At 46.3% G+C, this 15980-nt stretch overlaps 1 protein-coding gene across 1 annotated transcript in view; it reads right to left on the bottom strand.

Annotated features, from left to right (window-relative positions):
- Positions 1-1213: 1213 nt before the first annotated feature.
- The window catches only part of LOC144798774 (monocarboxylate transporter 13-like), a 193406-nt gene continuing 178639 nt past the window's right edge, over positions 1214-15980 (bottom strand). Inside the window, exons 3-5 of the mRNA XM_078669816.1 lie at positions 14151-14294; positions 10114-10899; positions 1214-1479 (exon numbers count right to left, since the gene is read on the bottom strand). Of these exons, the coding sequence (XP_078525942.1) occupies positions 1214-1479; positions 10114-10899; positions 14151-14294 (1196 nt within the window). The remainder of the gene's footprint in view (positions 1480-10113; positions 10900-14150; positions 14295-15980) is intronic.

Raw genomic sequence — 15980 nt, 5'->3', positions numbered from 1 at the left:
AGTGTTTTCCTGAATGTTATCTACTGTTAATCAAAAGAACAAATCACTTTTCTCTGGCCGAGCTACAACCCACAGCAAGAATGTGGCCTATCTCCCTCTCCCATAGGTTAGCAATCCAGTTTCCTACACCCTGCATGCACATCATAAAGCCTTTGTATGTGTGTTATGTTAACTCTGTAAGTGTTTGTGTGCCTCTTATGAACCTCATATGTGCATTTTATGGAATCTGTGTTTTGAGGTGGCCTGTGCATTTACTGTATATGCAATATGCAGCCCCATATTTGTGTAATGGAGCCTCTGTATATAATATGCCACATTCACCTCTTGTGACCCTGGTATCAAATCTCTTTATTTGCCCATAGGGCTTCTGTGCATGCCCCGTGCTGCCCCTCTGTATTACCTACAGACCCATATAGCTGTATAAGTTTGTCCTCAATAGCCTTCATGCATGTTTGTATCTCAGATGTTAATCCATTATGATGCCATATTTGTTCAGGTCTTTACAATGCACTGTGGTTGAGCACAATGCTTTACCATTAAGCACCACCGCAGACATCTTATTGTTGGTGGAACCTTTTCAGAAAATGGCGGGAACTCTGGTTTTGGGTGCTCTTCCAAAAGATGAGTGGATCGGGACTTTAGGGCAAATTTGTGTAGACCGATAAATTATTTGAGGTGCCGGGGGCTAGAACTCGATGATTACTCAATTTTTGGATCTCATAGAAGCTGCACCACTGTACTGACCAGGATCAAGTATAATTTAATTGGACACAGTTTTCAAGTACTTTCCAGGATCATCCATATCTAGAAGAAGAAAGACATCAAAGGCCGCCCTTCTGACCAGCAGCCTCAGTAAGTAAGGAAAAAAGTCATGGTAGATGCTGCTCTCTCGCTATAATGAGACAGCGTTGTCTGGGCTGAAAGAAAGTGTTACAGTAGCTCTTTGCATGATTGAACAGGACTTGAGCTCTCTATGCTACTCACCAGGCACACTGCATCATAAACAGAATTACATTTTTCTAATACATTTTGATGTCACTGAAAATAGAAAGGATGCAGAAAAGGGCTACTTGATACCTCTAACTTACCCTCATCCTGAAGCAAAAATAGAGAAAAACAGATTCAATCCTATAACATTGTACACCTAGGGCTATCAGGCTCCTTCCCTAGATGGCTGTCACTAGCAATATATAATAGGCCTGCCACAGAGAGGCTAACACTCACTAGATAAGGTGTGCAACCTAGTGGCCTGCGACGTGTCCAAACATTTGTCTGTGGGAGATAGTATCATCTGAGTGCTAGACGTGGGAACCTCCTCTTCATTCTGCGGCGACCCAATGCTCTTCTTTTTCTGGCAGGGCAGCAAGGGTCTGGAGAAGAATGAGGGGATGCACATCAGAAAAGCACTTCCAGCCAGATTGAGTCCACCACAAACAAGGAATGAGATCCTGAAGTCCCCTGTAAGGTCCCTAAGAAATCCTGTAAACAGTAATGGTGGAGACAAAGAGGAGGATAATCAAGACATATGAAGGTTGCAAACAACCTGAAAACCCCCTCTTAAACTCCTTGCATTGTATTAACAGCCCCTTCCAAAGTTGCTAGCAGCTCCTTACAACCAAACTCCCAGGCTATTCACACTTCCCTGCTAATCCCTCTGAATATCCTTCTCATCAACATCTGGTTTTGATCTGTTACAGAGCCCTAACTCACCTTCAGTCTTATTCCAGTATACCCATCTTCTGAATTTCTTCCAATGGTCTTTCATCTGAAGCCTAGCTCTGCTGTTCGTCTTTCTTTCCAACTCCAGTACTCGAGTCTCCCTCCCAGCTCCTTTTAGTGACCTCTCATCTCCATCCCAACTCCTCCTCCTTCTAAGTAGTGTAGGAGACCATGATGTGGATGAAATAAATGTGGTGCACCATCGGAGAAGAAATTTGTATAGCACCAAGCCAGGATCTCTACATTGCTGTGTGTGATTCAAATTGTTTAATATGGATCTACAATGTGGTACGGTCTGCTCAGAATGAGTAGAAATCTTTACAAACTCACTTATTTGTAGTTTTTATGTCACAGACTAAGCCTCAGAAAGGGTCAAAACACTTTCCAGGTTATCCCTGGTTTGTAGCGGGTGTCTGTGGCTTTTTTGAGATTGTTAATCCTGGAAAGCCAAACATTATTCCTCAGACAAGCCTTTGTCTTACCACATCATATTGTCCTTCCTGCACCAGGGCACCACTTAATGATTAAGATTTTGGGCATGTGGGCGTAGTCTGACAGCTCAGGATGGCAGCCACCATCTTGTAGTGCTTCCGCACCCACATGACTGTCCTTAACAATCCGGGCACTTCAACGACCCATCCAGCCTCTCCTACCTGAGTGTATGGTGCTCCCCTCATCCATGAGAATGCCCTGAGGTGCCACCAAGAGGTGATAAGGAGAATCTGGGTGTGGGACCAGGAGTGCTCCCAGGAGACCATGAACACCGGATAGCACTGAGGGAACCCTGGGCCGGGTGACCCTGATCAGAGGAACTTGAAACGCTCCAGTGGACCCTGGTACTGCGGTGGCGCTTTCCCCTTCCTGCTGAAGTCTGCAAAGGGGCAAGGGTTTCTTGCAAGTGGGATTTGTGATGACCCATCGGTGGGTCTTCCCCCACATATCCTGACATTGGGGCTGGGGCCTAGAGGTGATGGCTGGAATGGAACTGCGGGGGCCCTGAATGGGTAGGTGAGCCCCTGTCTTCAGGTTGGCTTCCCCCTGTTTGAGTCTTGAGCCTCGTGGGAGTTCCCCCTCCTTGACTGGCTGGGAGTAATGTCCTGAGACCCCAAGGACAGACCAGGATGGGTCATTCATGTGGCAGCACATGGGGGGCCTGCCCCGATCAAGCTGTCTGGCAAAGGTCCATTGAGTGGTATGCCAGGGAAGAATCCCACACGGGCCTGTGGTGGGGAGCCTCTGTCGGCCATGGAATCCAGCCCCCTGGATCTTTGGCTGCTCGTGCGGCCCACCCAGTCATGGGGTAGGAGACTGGCAGGCTGGTTGTTCCTGTCGGGCCACATTGGGGAACCACCTGATACCTGATTCATCCTCGTACAGAGGTGATCTTAAAGGCCAATACATCTTATCGCCATTCCCTGAACACTAAAATTGGTGAGGTAGGGGCGGAGGTGGCCCTGCTCCAACAGGACGTGAGGAAATTGACAAGGAAAGTGTCAGAAGCTGAGACAAAATTGAAAGGCTGGAGGGCACAGTGAAAGGACTCACAGCTGTGCAGAAAATCAGAGTCTTCTCCAGAGAATTGGTGTCACATGTCAATGATGCTGAGGGTCATTCACCATCCAATAATTGGCTCTTCTTGGCATTCCCAGAGGGCACATGGTGCCCGGACCAGAGCAGTTTCTCGAACAGTGGCTAAAATCCTTTCTTCTAGCAGGCCAGCTTTCCCTGCTGAGAAGATCACCTCTAGGTGTTGCCCCGAGTCCTGTGTTTGCTCCCCTCCTAAACTATAGGGACAGAGACTTGATACTTTGCACAGTTATGGGCCTGAGGGAAGTGAAATATGAAACCACATGGATTCTTATCTTTCCAGACTACACCAAACTGGTTCAGCAGCAGTGGAAGACTTTTGATTGAGGGAAGCAGAAGCTTCAGGTTCTGAATCTTTGTTACATGATGTTGTACCCGGCCAAGCTCAACCTGCTTTTCCAAGGCAAGGCTTTTATGTTTGACCACCTGGAAACAACCGTAGAATGGTTAGAGGAGTGCCACTGAGGCAATCAGTCTAGGAGCCCCCCCTTGAGGTGGCAGTGAGATATATGTCTGGTAGACAAAGCTCCAGAGAGGGACAGCTGGGGAGGCTGAGACCGCCCAGATGGGCTGGGGACTTTACTTAGGGTGGGTAAACATCAGAGGCCCCCTCATCAGACACAGACATTGGAGATGATCCAGTTGTTCCTCTACTATATTTCAGCAAGGGGCCCTCAGACACAAACAACTGAGCAGCACCACTCCATGCCTTGCTTAACCAGTGTTTCAGTGTTATGTGAGTGTTTAAGGGGTACAGGGAGATTGCACTCGCTATTGCAAATGGGGATTGTTTAATATGTTAATTGTGCAGGGGGATGGGGACAGGCCTTTCCTGAGTTGGGGTAGTGGGTAGTTCAAAACCCATTTCAGGGAAAGGTGGGGTGGGGGTTACAGTTGAGGTTGTTTTATTTTGAGGGGGCATGGCAAAACATATACCCATAAGGCTACAACACTACACATGACCGAGTAGTCATTGATCTGGCCCATGGTTGGGCCTCATTGGGACTTTATCCAGTGTTGTGCATGACGCCACCTTCCATTGACATACTGATGGTCCTCTTGTGGAACATGAACAGGCTGGGGAAGTAAGATCTAGAATGGGGTGGTCATACAATACATCCGTAGAAACACCCTCGATATGGTGCTCCAACAAGAGACGCACCTGCTTTGGACTACCTGTTAATTTCTGCAGAGAGGCAGGTATATGGTGCTTGCTCATGTTGGCTATACAAGTGGCTCCTGAGGAATCGTGAGTCTATCTAGAAAGAACCTCCCTTTTCAAGTGATAAGAATATAGGCTGATCCTGAGGGTTGGTATGTATTGGTGAGGGGCAGATGGCAGAGGAAAATGATGTTGATTGTAAATGTATATACTCCCCCTAGGCTGCTGAGCAGGACCCTGGACAGCTTGGCCTATGCTTCTTGACTCGCCCTGTGAGTTACATATTGTGGGGGGAGACTGTAATAAGGTTCTGGATCGGGGTTGAACCTATGTTCACTCCGGGTAGTGACTCCTGGCCAGCTCATGGAGCTAGCCCGCTTCAAGCATGCATTGGGGTTTAGTGATGTTTGGAGGAGCTAACACCCATGTGAGAGGAAGTATTTATTCTACTTGGAGGCTCATAAAACCATGTAAACGTTGGACTATGTGTTTCTGCTCAGATACCCTGAGTTAGGGACATGCACTACCTGATCCAAGCGATTTCTGATCACTTCCCCCTTTTGCTCAAGCTGGGCACCCAACAGTCTCATAGACAGGCCCCCTGGAAGCTGGAATCCTGAACCTTGAAAGACCCAAACATTGCAGAAACCCCCAGAGTTGATACTTTGAGGAGAAAGAGGGGTCAGTGTCCTCACCGGTTATTCTTTGGGAGGCATGCAAACTGGGCTCAAGGATAGAGCACAGAACATTATTGCTATTCAGAAGAAACAGGGAGAAGAAGATGCTCTAGTTGGAATGCTGTCTTCTACAGCTGGAGCGGACCTGGGTGTCCACGGGTGAGGAAGACTCCCATCGCCTCCTTGAGGGGGTGAGAGATCAATATCGTAACCATTTGACCAATACAGTTAGGCAACAATACCTGGGACCGAGAAAAGACTCTACAACTCTGGTGACAAAGTGGGCCGCCTCCTAGTGTGGCTGTGGCGGTGGGAGGAGAATGCAAGGGGGTGCAGAGGTGGTGACTGCTGATGAGAATACAACCCGGTCTGATGACAATATCGCCCAGATCGTTGTAGGGAATAATATAGGGCTCTATGAGGCTAGGTGGGACGGCAGGGGTCAGGATATAGCTGAGTTCCTGGTGGAGATTCTGCCCTCAACTTTAGACAAGGTGTATGGATGCTCTGGAGGAAGACTTGACACTGGAGGAGGTAGGGGAGGAGTGAAGAACCAAGAAACCGGGTAAAGTACTGGGTGGCAATGTTCTTGCTACCACGTTCACAAGGGTGATAGTGGATTTTGTACATGCCGATCAGACTGGCTTCATACCCAAGCAGGCCACGAGACTGAATGTCCAATGTCTACATTGGTGATTGGATTATCTGGGGACAGACGAGGCCCCTAGGGCAATAATGTCACTCACTGTATGCGGATGATGCTTTGCTCTACCTCGCGGACCCGGTACTTTCGATCCCCGCAGCACTGTCAGTATTTTGAGTCTTTGAGACCTACTTAGAGTTCTGCATCAAATGGGACAAGTCTGTGACCCTCCAGTTTGTCTCAAACACATTTTAAATATCTGGGTATTCTTATGAACAGGGACAGTTATTTGGTCTTGAACGTAGACAGAGTGCTTGCTGATTTCCGTGAAGACTCAGATAGGTTGTGGGAGTGCCCTTGACAACTAGAGCAGAGCAGCCCTGTGAAAAAATGATTACGCTACCCAAGTTGTTGTATGACTTCAGAACACTCCCTTTATTATCCTGAGGGCCTTCTTCATAAAGCTAGAGAAGACGCTTCGCACCCTTCTGTGGGATGGGGCTCACCGGAGAATATCTCTAAAAACCATGGACAGATCTACTTATAACGGGGTCCTAGTGCTCCCAGATGCTACAGCATATCACAGGGGTACCGAATTGCAGGTGATTAATGACTGGGGGGGTCACAGCCCTTGCTCCAAACCCACCTATAGGCCAGAGAGAAAGGCCATGGAGGGAGCGACCCACGTTCATTATATCTACGGGAGGAGGGACAGACGGCAACAGCTGTGGCCCACCAGGGATGCATTGTAGGCCTGGAATGATTCTCAGCCTCCCTAGGCTGGAAAGGGAGACTCACCGGTGGAAGGGGAGACTCACCAGTGCTTGTTAGAAAGGTACTATGCTGCCCGATATAGGGAGGATTCCGAGGTTGTGGGCGAATTGGGGTCAAAACACTCACGTATGTGGTCCTGAGGAATGGTTTCAAATCATTTGAGTCATTGGAACTGGAGTATGCCCTAGCCGAGACACAGCGGTTCAGATACCTTCAGTTGACCCATGCCTTGAGGGGAGACCGGGTGCCGGAGACAGCCCTTCCGGACCACTCCTCACTGGAAAGCTGGGTGTTTTGCGACACACTTACCCATCAGGTAGTCTCAAGGCTCACGATCATAAATAACATGACATATACTGGGGAGACAGCAGGGGACATGGGAGCTGGGTGTGGGCCCCATGGAGGTTGTGGACTGGCAGGCGGCGTTGATGTACCCTAGAGAGGTAGCCATCAGGGCCAGGTTCCACCTGATCTATTTCAAAGTACTACATAGGTCCTACTACAGCAGGTCCCGCCTCCATGAATTGGGGAGGGAGGAGAGACCCATATCCCTTAGTTGTACCACAGACAAGGGAACCTTCCTCCTCATGATTTGGGGCTGTCCAGGAATAACATAATATTGGGAGTCCATTGTTAAAGAATGGGAAGTGGTGGCAGGTTCTGTTATTCCCAGGAGGCCTCAATTGGTTGTACAAGGCATACCTAATAATGTGGACATCCCAAAGAAGTAATTGTAGTTCTGTGGGCTTTGTTGTTGCCAAGTGAGATCTGGCCAGCCTATGGGGAGAGGGAGAAGTGTCCCCACAAGAAACATGTGGATGGATCGTGTGAATCGTTGCATGGAGGCGGAGAAGGTTGTGTATGAAAGCAGGGCCTGCTCCAGGAAATTTGAGAAAGTCAGGAAAATGGATGTCCCACCATGGCCTCACATACGACTTGGATGTTATATCAGGTAATGAGCCTCCAGCATGATAATGTTGTCGACGAGGAGGACTCCACCATGAACCTGTCGCTGAGATCCATCAAGGTGTTTCGCTGGGGTGCTGATGGCCGGCCGAGGGGAGGAAGGGTGCAAGTGGATCATGATGCACGTATTTTATTGTCTGTTTTGTAAAAGCAAAATGTGGGTTTTTTAAAAAACAGATTCTGGACATGATGAGGTGTTTGCTAAGTAGCCCTATTTTGTACAATGGTGGGTTCAGATCATGTAATGAAAAGGGCTCCAATGTATTAAAGCTTCCAAAGTTTGGATCTCCCATGGCTACAAAATTGTGTGCTATTTACCAGCCTAGGTGGATGAAAAATCTGGGCAATAAAAAAGTTTGTATGTGAAGGGAAATCTGGGTTGGGATAATTTATACAAGCTGATTTCGAAAAAGGACGGATCGGGCATTAGGTTCTTAAATCACAGGTAGTGCTACAGGAAACTCAATGCCAAATACCTTCCCCCTACTTCTAAAATAATTCGTTTTTTATATGCTCATGAAGAAAGACACCTATATGAATGGAAGATGAAGTGGTAATCTACACTTTCCTACTCAAAATAAAACAGATTTTAATTAAAGGGTTGCTGAAGGTGTGGGAATTAGAGGATTTCACATTTAAGTGTGTGAATAAAATGAAATTTAGGGCCCGAATTTAGAGTTTGACTGACAGGGTGCTTTTGCCACAAATATACAGTACTGCAAAGCAGGAACATCCCAGGTCTGTAAGAATCTGCTTCTGGAACCTGGAGAAGTACGTTAATCCTTAGGATGACAGTCAGACATACCGTCAAACTGTATGAGGTTAATCAGATTTCTGCCTGTATATTTGCAGACTGAGGGCCTGGTTCACGAAGGCAACATCAACTTTTCAATATGTATACTAGTTTTAGCTATTCACAAAATCTGAGTTAAATTTACTACTAAAACACAGTAGTAAGTCTAGCAACACACATGACCAACCACTGGTGTTGCATCACCCAACCATAGAAAATAATCGAGGTAGTGAATTTGAATAAAGATGAATCAAAGAATGATTCCACAATAATCATTTAATATTTAAACTAAATGTATAAGATTATTTTACATTAATATTTAACATAAAACAATTTGTATAATATTTTCGAGTTGAATAAATATTTTTACTTTTACCAGCTGGAGTTTCCACAGTGAAGTCATAGGGGCCAATAACTCTACGGAAAAGTATAGGAAAGCGTATTTAAAAAATTACAAATAGTTTTATGTTGAATATAAACACATTTGAATTCAATATTTTTTTTAACAATTGAACAAAATAAAAACTGCTACATCACTATTATCTTTATTTTAAGGTAATTCTCTAATTATTTTATGTATATTCAATTAATCTAAAGATATTTTTATGAACTTCAAATTAAATATTGAATTCCCCATAAAGAAAACATAATTTAATATGCATCTATAACTATTAAAAGTGTTGTATATAATTAATTCTACATAATTTCGTTATATTTTTTAAAAATGTTATATTGATTTTATATTAAAAAATGAAATGAGAATAATACATTTGTACTATTTTTATAATTTTAACATTATAGTAAATGTATTTGTATTTGCAATTGTTTGAAATGTCTTAATTTAGTTTAATAATTTGTCCTACAGGGATTGATTTAAAATGCCTACCTTCATTATTTTCTATAAATTGGTGTTGCAGCACCTGTGGTTGGCCATGTGTGGGGCTGAACTTACTGCTACTGTAGCAGTAGTAAATTACACTCATACATTTGTCTCCTCTGTATTTTTCAGGGTGTGGAGACATTTCTATTATACTTTTTGAGTAACTTTACACTCAGATTTTGTCACTAGCCAAAAAAGAAATAAAGTTACTCAAAAGTGTAAATTACTTAAAAATGTAAGTTACCTTTGTGAATCAGCCCCAATATTTTAACAAAAAGTTGTGCTTACAGTTTGAAATACATGGTTGGTGGCATGACCGCAGTGAAAAAAGAGGTTTGTACACTTTCTTAAATGGCCTTATCAGCAAATTAGAGAAAACATTTCCTCATGGCAACAGCATCTTTCTCTTTGGAGGTAATAAAGTAGCTCTCCAAGCATACTAGCCAAAGTGATCCTAAGGATGAAGGCCATTGTCCAAGGTTGCATTGAGTGTAATGGTGTGACAAATCATGCTCCTTTGAAGAAGAGAAACTGGTGTAGCCTCATTGTGCACCTGCACAATCGCCCATGTTTGTCAACTTCCAACACTAGGGTGTGAGACCTGCATATACAGGAGGGCTTTCCTGTTGCAATTAGTTCAGTTCTTGATTGTGCTTTACCTAATACTTTAATAGGGGGCTGACACACAGAACTTCAATCAAACTACTATTTGCCTGTGTGCACCAGAGTCAGACTGATTTACTTGTCACATCTTCCCACCAACCTCATTATTCATGTTTCTAATGAGTATGAATCTTTACTCCTCCATGCATAGACACATCTCTTCCCTTTTCTCATATTGCTCTCTATCTCCCATCCTATGCCAATTGCCCCAGTGCCACTCCATCATTTTTTACTCTTTAGCAAGCTTACCTGAAAGTGGGGGGCCCAGCAACACCCCAATGCTCATGACCATTAAGGAAAGCCCCACGGCGCTGGTCACCCTCTCAGTGGTCACCAGGTCAGGTATCACTCCGAATATGAGTGGCGCAAAGGCACCAGTACTCAGACCATAGAAGATACCCAGGACCATGATGCCCGGGAAGGTGTTGCCAAGGGACAAGAGAAGCAGACTGAGCGCACATGTTGAGCTCCACAGCACCAAGAGCTGCAGTGATGTAAGCAGCTTGAGGTCAGCAAAAAAACCTGATAAGAGACGAGAGCCAGAGTCTGCTAGTCCTGTCATTGACGCGAGAAAGGCTGCCTCATAGCTGCTGAGGCCCATGACCTTGCCATGGGGAACCAGGTGGACATAAGGCACCATGGCACCAGCACAGATGAGAAGCATGCTGAATGAATACACAACAAAGCCACGGTTCAGGAACAGGCTGAGGTCAAGATTAGAGGCAATCTTGTGTAAAAACAAGGCACCCTTGGAAGACTTCTCCGCTTCTACTCGGCCGCGGCGGTGGTCTTGCAGCATGCGGACAGGCCGTAGTAGAGCCCCACAGATGCACAGGTTCAACTGCATTGCTGAGAGGATGATGAGGGCTCCACGCCAGCTGTAGCTATCAATGAGAGCTTGGAATAATGGTGAGAAGAGGAAGGAGGAGAGGCCGTTGCCAGTGAGTGCTAAGCCCAGTGCAAGGATCCGTCGGCGGAGGAAGTACTTTTGGATGGCGCCCATCACTGGACCATAAACCAGAGACCAACCGATGCCTGGATGGGGGGAAAAACAAACCTCTTTAGGATCTGCTTCAACCATGACACGGTTTCACCTCATTTGACCTATTCCTCCTCTCATAGTTTTTCCCTGGTATAGTATGTTCTATGAGAGTGGAAATTCCTATACATAAAGTCAGTGGGGAATCTGTCAGTGTTTATTTGCTTTTTGGCTTTATGCCTGAGTACACCAACATGGTAAATGTAAATGTAAATGTCATGGTACTTATAGAGCGCACTGTCACCAGACGGTCACCTTGTAGTGTCGCCTATTCGGCTTCCTGGCGCTTATACTCATACCGCTGCGGAACCCCTCCTGGCTTTCCCTGTGAAGTGTCCACTCCTGGGCACCCCCAGGGTGAAGCCAGGCATCCTTAGCGCTGTTGGGGCCGGTGTGGTGGCTAAGCAAGCTATTGCCCAGAGTTGCAGCGTGGGGCCCGTGATTAGAATAGGCACCGAGGCGAGAATTAACAGGTCCGAGGAAATTGAGCCCGAGACCCCGCCGAGGCGGGAATCGAACCCTGATCCCTGATCCCTGACCAGAACTCTGCATCAGGGTCTACCGCTCTAACCATTGAGCCACACTCCTCCACATGGTGTCCAGCGGAAGGCCCATTATATATCCATATCTGGAATGTAACCTCTTGCTTTATCTGGTTGCTGAACCCCTCCGCATTGGATCCACCCACCTAATGAAATTTTTTTGTCTATTTTTCTCGAAGTTCATGGGCATATTGATCTTGAAGGTGAGTCGCCTTTGCTCCTCGCAGCAGGGCACAAGGGTGACACAACTGCTAAGTAAGATTGATCAAGCCACGTAAGTCCAACTTGCATGGCCCCAAGTGGCTTAATAAAACTAGAGAAAAGCAATGCAGTGCAAATCTCTGCGTTGTGTTACTCTGCCTGAGGGAGGCGTTCCGTGGGTGCAGTGCGGGTGTTCCCACTCATCCATCCATGGATTTCTATGCATTCCCAGATTTACCATTATTGGTAGACCTGGAATGTGTCTAAATGCACGCCTCCCTAGGTGATAAATATAAAGGGTAATGGGGCATATTACCAACGTTAAGCGATATTTATCGCTAACGATGCTTAGCAACGAATTTTGTAACGCTAAGCATCGTCAGAAATTATCGCAGATAAACCTTGCTATTATCAAGGTTTATCGCAAATGCGATAAAAACGGCCGCAATGCATGAATATCGCTGAAAAGTCAGCGATATTCATGCATTACCGAGCTAATGCTCTTAGCCATGTTATCCACCTCCCATTGGATAACATGGCTAAGAACTGCTCAGGGCAGGTGTTAGTTTTTGGAGATATTTGCGCTTAGCGCGAATATCTCCAAAAGTTGGTAATAGGAGATAGCGATGTTAGCGACTGTTTCCAGTCGCTAACATCTTGGCACGCCCACTTTGCATGTCATTAGTGATAAATATCACTGACATGCAAAGTGGGGCCCAAGATGGTCGCTATCTCCTACTAGCTGTCGCTAACTGGTGTTAGCGACAGCTTGGTAATAGGGAGATAATTTTATCTCCGCTTTCTTGGCTTTTAAAGCCAAAAAAGCGGAGATAAACCCCCTTGATAATATGCCCCAATATCTTTATTTCTCCTCGCTTTTTTCCTCTTTCTTGTGTGCTACATTCTGCAGCACAAATACAAAGAAGAAAATGCCTCAGAGGATTGTTTTTGAGCATGGAGGTGTCCCTTTCTGCTCAAAAACAATCCTGGTTACAACGCGGATACCCGTGCACCACGGTGCACCATAGTGCAAGGGTGCTTGCATTGAAGCAAGGCAGCACATTGTGGACCAGCGCGGAGAAAAGACAGGAATGCGCCTTATTGTTCAGTACAGTCCTTTCCTGCTCCTTATCATGCAGCTCAGCCCAATAACTTCCACAGTTCATATACATGTTTTTCCCCAACCCTTCCACACTTATAACTCCTATTAGAACATTGGAATGTTGGGAGCTCCATTGAAAACAATGGAGTGCTCCGGGCTTCTAATGGCTGGTATAAGCCTGGAGCTCCAACATTCCAATGTTTCTTTGTTCACAGCTCTGGCTGTGAACAAAGGCTTCAGGGAGCCTGAGGGGATTCCAATCCCCTCACGCTTCCAAAAGGCTTTTTTTTTTTTAGAACATTCTGTCCTCTAGTGAAAGAATGTTCTAATAGCCTTATAGCCCTTCGTAGATGGGCTATACCGCTATTAAAGTCCCTCTCCCTTGTTAAAGGCCCTCGCCTTCGGCTCGGGGCCTTTAACACTGGATAGGGCCTTTAATAGCCGGTATAGCCCTCTATGGCGGGCTATAAGGCTATATTGTATCTTCTCCCACAATCCCAACAGTTGCTGCATCCTTAGGCTATGCACTCATTTATTCCACATTACTTCCAAGTCTACATCCTATGGTCTCTTTACCATATGTCACTCCCTCACACCTACAGGTCCATCACCACACTATAAATAATCTTGCAGACAAGCTCCCTGTCTCTAATAGTTCTCACAGGACGCCATAAGACTGCAGACTAAGACGCATGAAAAATACAAGACAAAACAAAGCATTAGGCTTTTTCTATGCACCCATGATCTGGAATAACATCCCCTTTTCTATCAGGGTACTCTGCTCCATTTTAGGAACAAGTTGAAGTCTCACCTCTTGAAAGAACACTACATCACATTGCATTAACCGTCCACAAACCAGCTATCTCTCCTATCCCTTAATTAATTGTGGGTTTATATAGCGCTAGAATCAACTCCCGGAGGAGTATCTCCGCGCTTCGACCACTGGGGAACCCGTCCTGGCTCACCCTGAGAGATGGTCCCTAATGGGTATCTCTAAAGTGCGACCAAGCCTCCCCGGCGGTCTGGGGGGCCATTGTGAAGATGAGGCAAGCTAATGCCCAGAGTTGCCGAGTGTGGTCCCTGACTGGAGTAGGCACCGAGGCGAGGATTATCGAGCCCGCTGACCCTGGTCCACGACCCTGCCGCGTCGGGAATCGAACCCTGGTCCCGGGCCGTCCTCTGCTTACGGGTCTGCCGCCTCTAACCAGTGAGCCACACCACTCCACCTTATTGAGGTTATGCTTGCCTTACACCCTGTACAGTGCTTTGCTGCTTTTGGATAGGTTTGCACTATTGAAATATGACATACAAATACATTAAATATACAAATATCACTCTCCCACTACTCATATATTCCTGCAATACCATAGCCCACGCTCCTTTCTCAGGGCCTGTCTCTCACCTGACAAGACTCCCAAGGTGAGGTAGAGGTGCAGCACTGAGTTTGCAAAGGAAGCCAACAGAATACCCAGGAAGCTGAGGACCCCTCCGGCCATCACCACCACTCGTTCCCCATACTGCACACTGAGAGCACTTCCAACTGGACCTGAAATAAAATGAAGGGAGAATCACACTGTCATGAGTAAGGGATACTTGAATAGATGGATTGGAAAAATAAATAGAGGGGAATAAAGAGGCACTGATCAAAGTCAGCCCCTTGACCCCTCACCTACTGACTAGGGCCACTCCTTTTGCATCAACCCAGCCCTTTCAACTCACTTTCCTCTCTAAACCATACCCTCTCTGAGACTAAGCCCTAACTGAGATTTTCCCTCCAGGATCTGACCTTTGAAATCATATTTTTCTCTGTGCCTTGCCTTCTCAGGGCTGTAAGCACTCTGAGCAGTGCCCTCTTTCCTCTCCTTTCACCGAGCCCTTCCCTCTCTGGGCCCTGCACTCTCAGAGCTGTGCCGTCACACTGAATTTGGCAGAAAGGTAGATTTTGGTTCAGAGATCACGCTTTCAGTTATCTGGTGTAAATTCATTCAGTAGCTGTTGAGAAATTTACAGAAATTCAAATTTGTTTATCTGCGTTTTCAGTGACTTCACAAATAATAATGAGCTCATGCAGGGAAATAGGATGTATGACGTTACAACACATACTTTTACATCGCATGCCTTTACAACGCGGTTTTTACATCGCATACCTTTACAACGCATAGCGCTTTGGGGTGCTGGATATTGAATAGTTTAATTTACTATTCCAACTCCAGTCTCCGTGGACACTAGGGAAGGTGTTGGACAGTAAATTAAACGTATTCCCTATCCTAGAGCGCCCCCCAGCGCAATGCGTTGTAATGGTTTGCGTTGTAAAAGTTGCGTCGTAAAGGCACTGCATGGTAAAAGTTGCGTTGTAAAGGATGTTTCCTAGGGAAATACAGAGCTCTGATTGACTGCCAACACACAGCCAGGAAGTGTTGGCAGCGATCTCCCCAAAAGAGAAAGGAAAAGAAGAAAGGGCAGGGTAGAAAAATCATTTAAAAAAATGTTGTTAATTCGCGAAATTCATGAATTTGTGGCAAAAAAAAGCACAGGCTCCCAATCGTGTTCTGAAAATATCCCCTGGGTGGAAGGTCCTGGGGGCATGTTGCTTTATATTAAAATTAAAGGAGGGACAAACGGGGTCCCTTCCTTATGCCCAAGGACCACCACCTCCCTGGGGCTTATGACTGTATCACCGGGGGGCACACAGACCCCCCAGGCTCCAGGGGAAACCACCTCCAGAGAGCTAAATTAAAAGAAATCAAGGGGGCTCTGGTGACCACTATCTCCCCGGGACTATGCTATTCCTAGTGGGGGGACCTCGTGGACCCCCCTGTGCCCTGGGGACCACCACCTCCCCAGGGCTAAATTAATATTTTAAAACTGGGAGAGGGGCTATGCGCCCTGCCAGCTGAGCAATTGCAGCCCTGGGGACCACTACCTCCCCAAGGTTGATCCTTCAATTAAAAAGGAGGTGTGTGCCCCCCCTCCTGGAGCCATACATGGCCTTGGGACCACCCCCCCCCAGGGCTGGCTCCTGCTATGCTCGAGGTACCCACCCCAGGACATAGCTGTTAGCTGTGATGTGGCAGGAGCTTTGACAGCTACAACCAAGTCACAGCAAATACTCTGCTTCCAGCAAGTGAGAACTGACAGAATGCTGTCACTTGCTGGAAGCAGAGGTTACGTTTGTTTCTCTACCCGCTACCAAGTGGGCAGGGAACAGAGGAAAGGATTTCTCCTGCACGGA

Source organism: Lissotriton helveticus, chromosome 12 (genome assembly GCF_964261635.1).
Source record: "Lissotriton helveticus chromosome 12, aLisHel1.1, whole genome shotgun sequence".
Classification (NCBI taxonomy): domain Eukaryota; kingdom Metazoa; phylum Chordata; class Amphibia; order Caudata; family Salamandridae; genus Lissotriton; species Lissotriton helveticus.
Note: the sequence above shows the minus strand (reverse complement) of the source record. Positions and strands in the feature narration are given on the sequence as shown.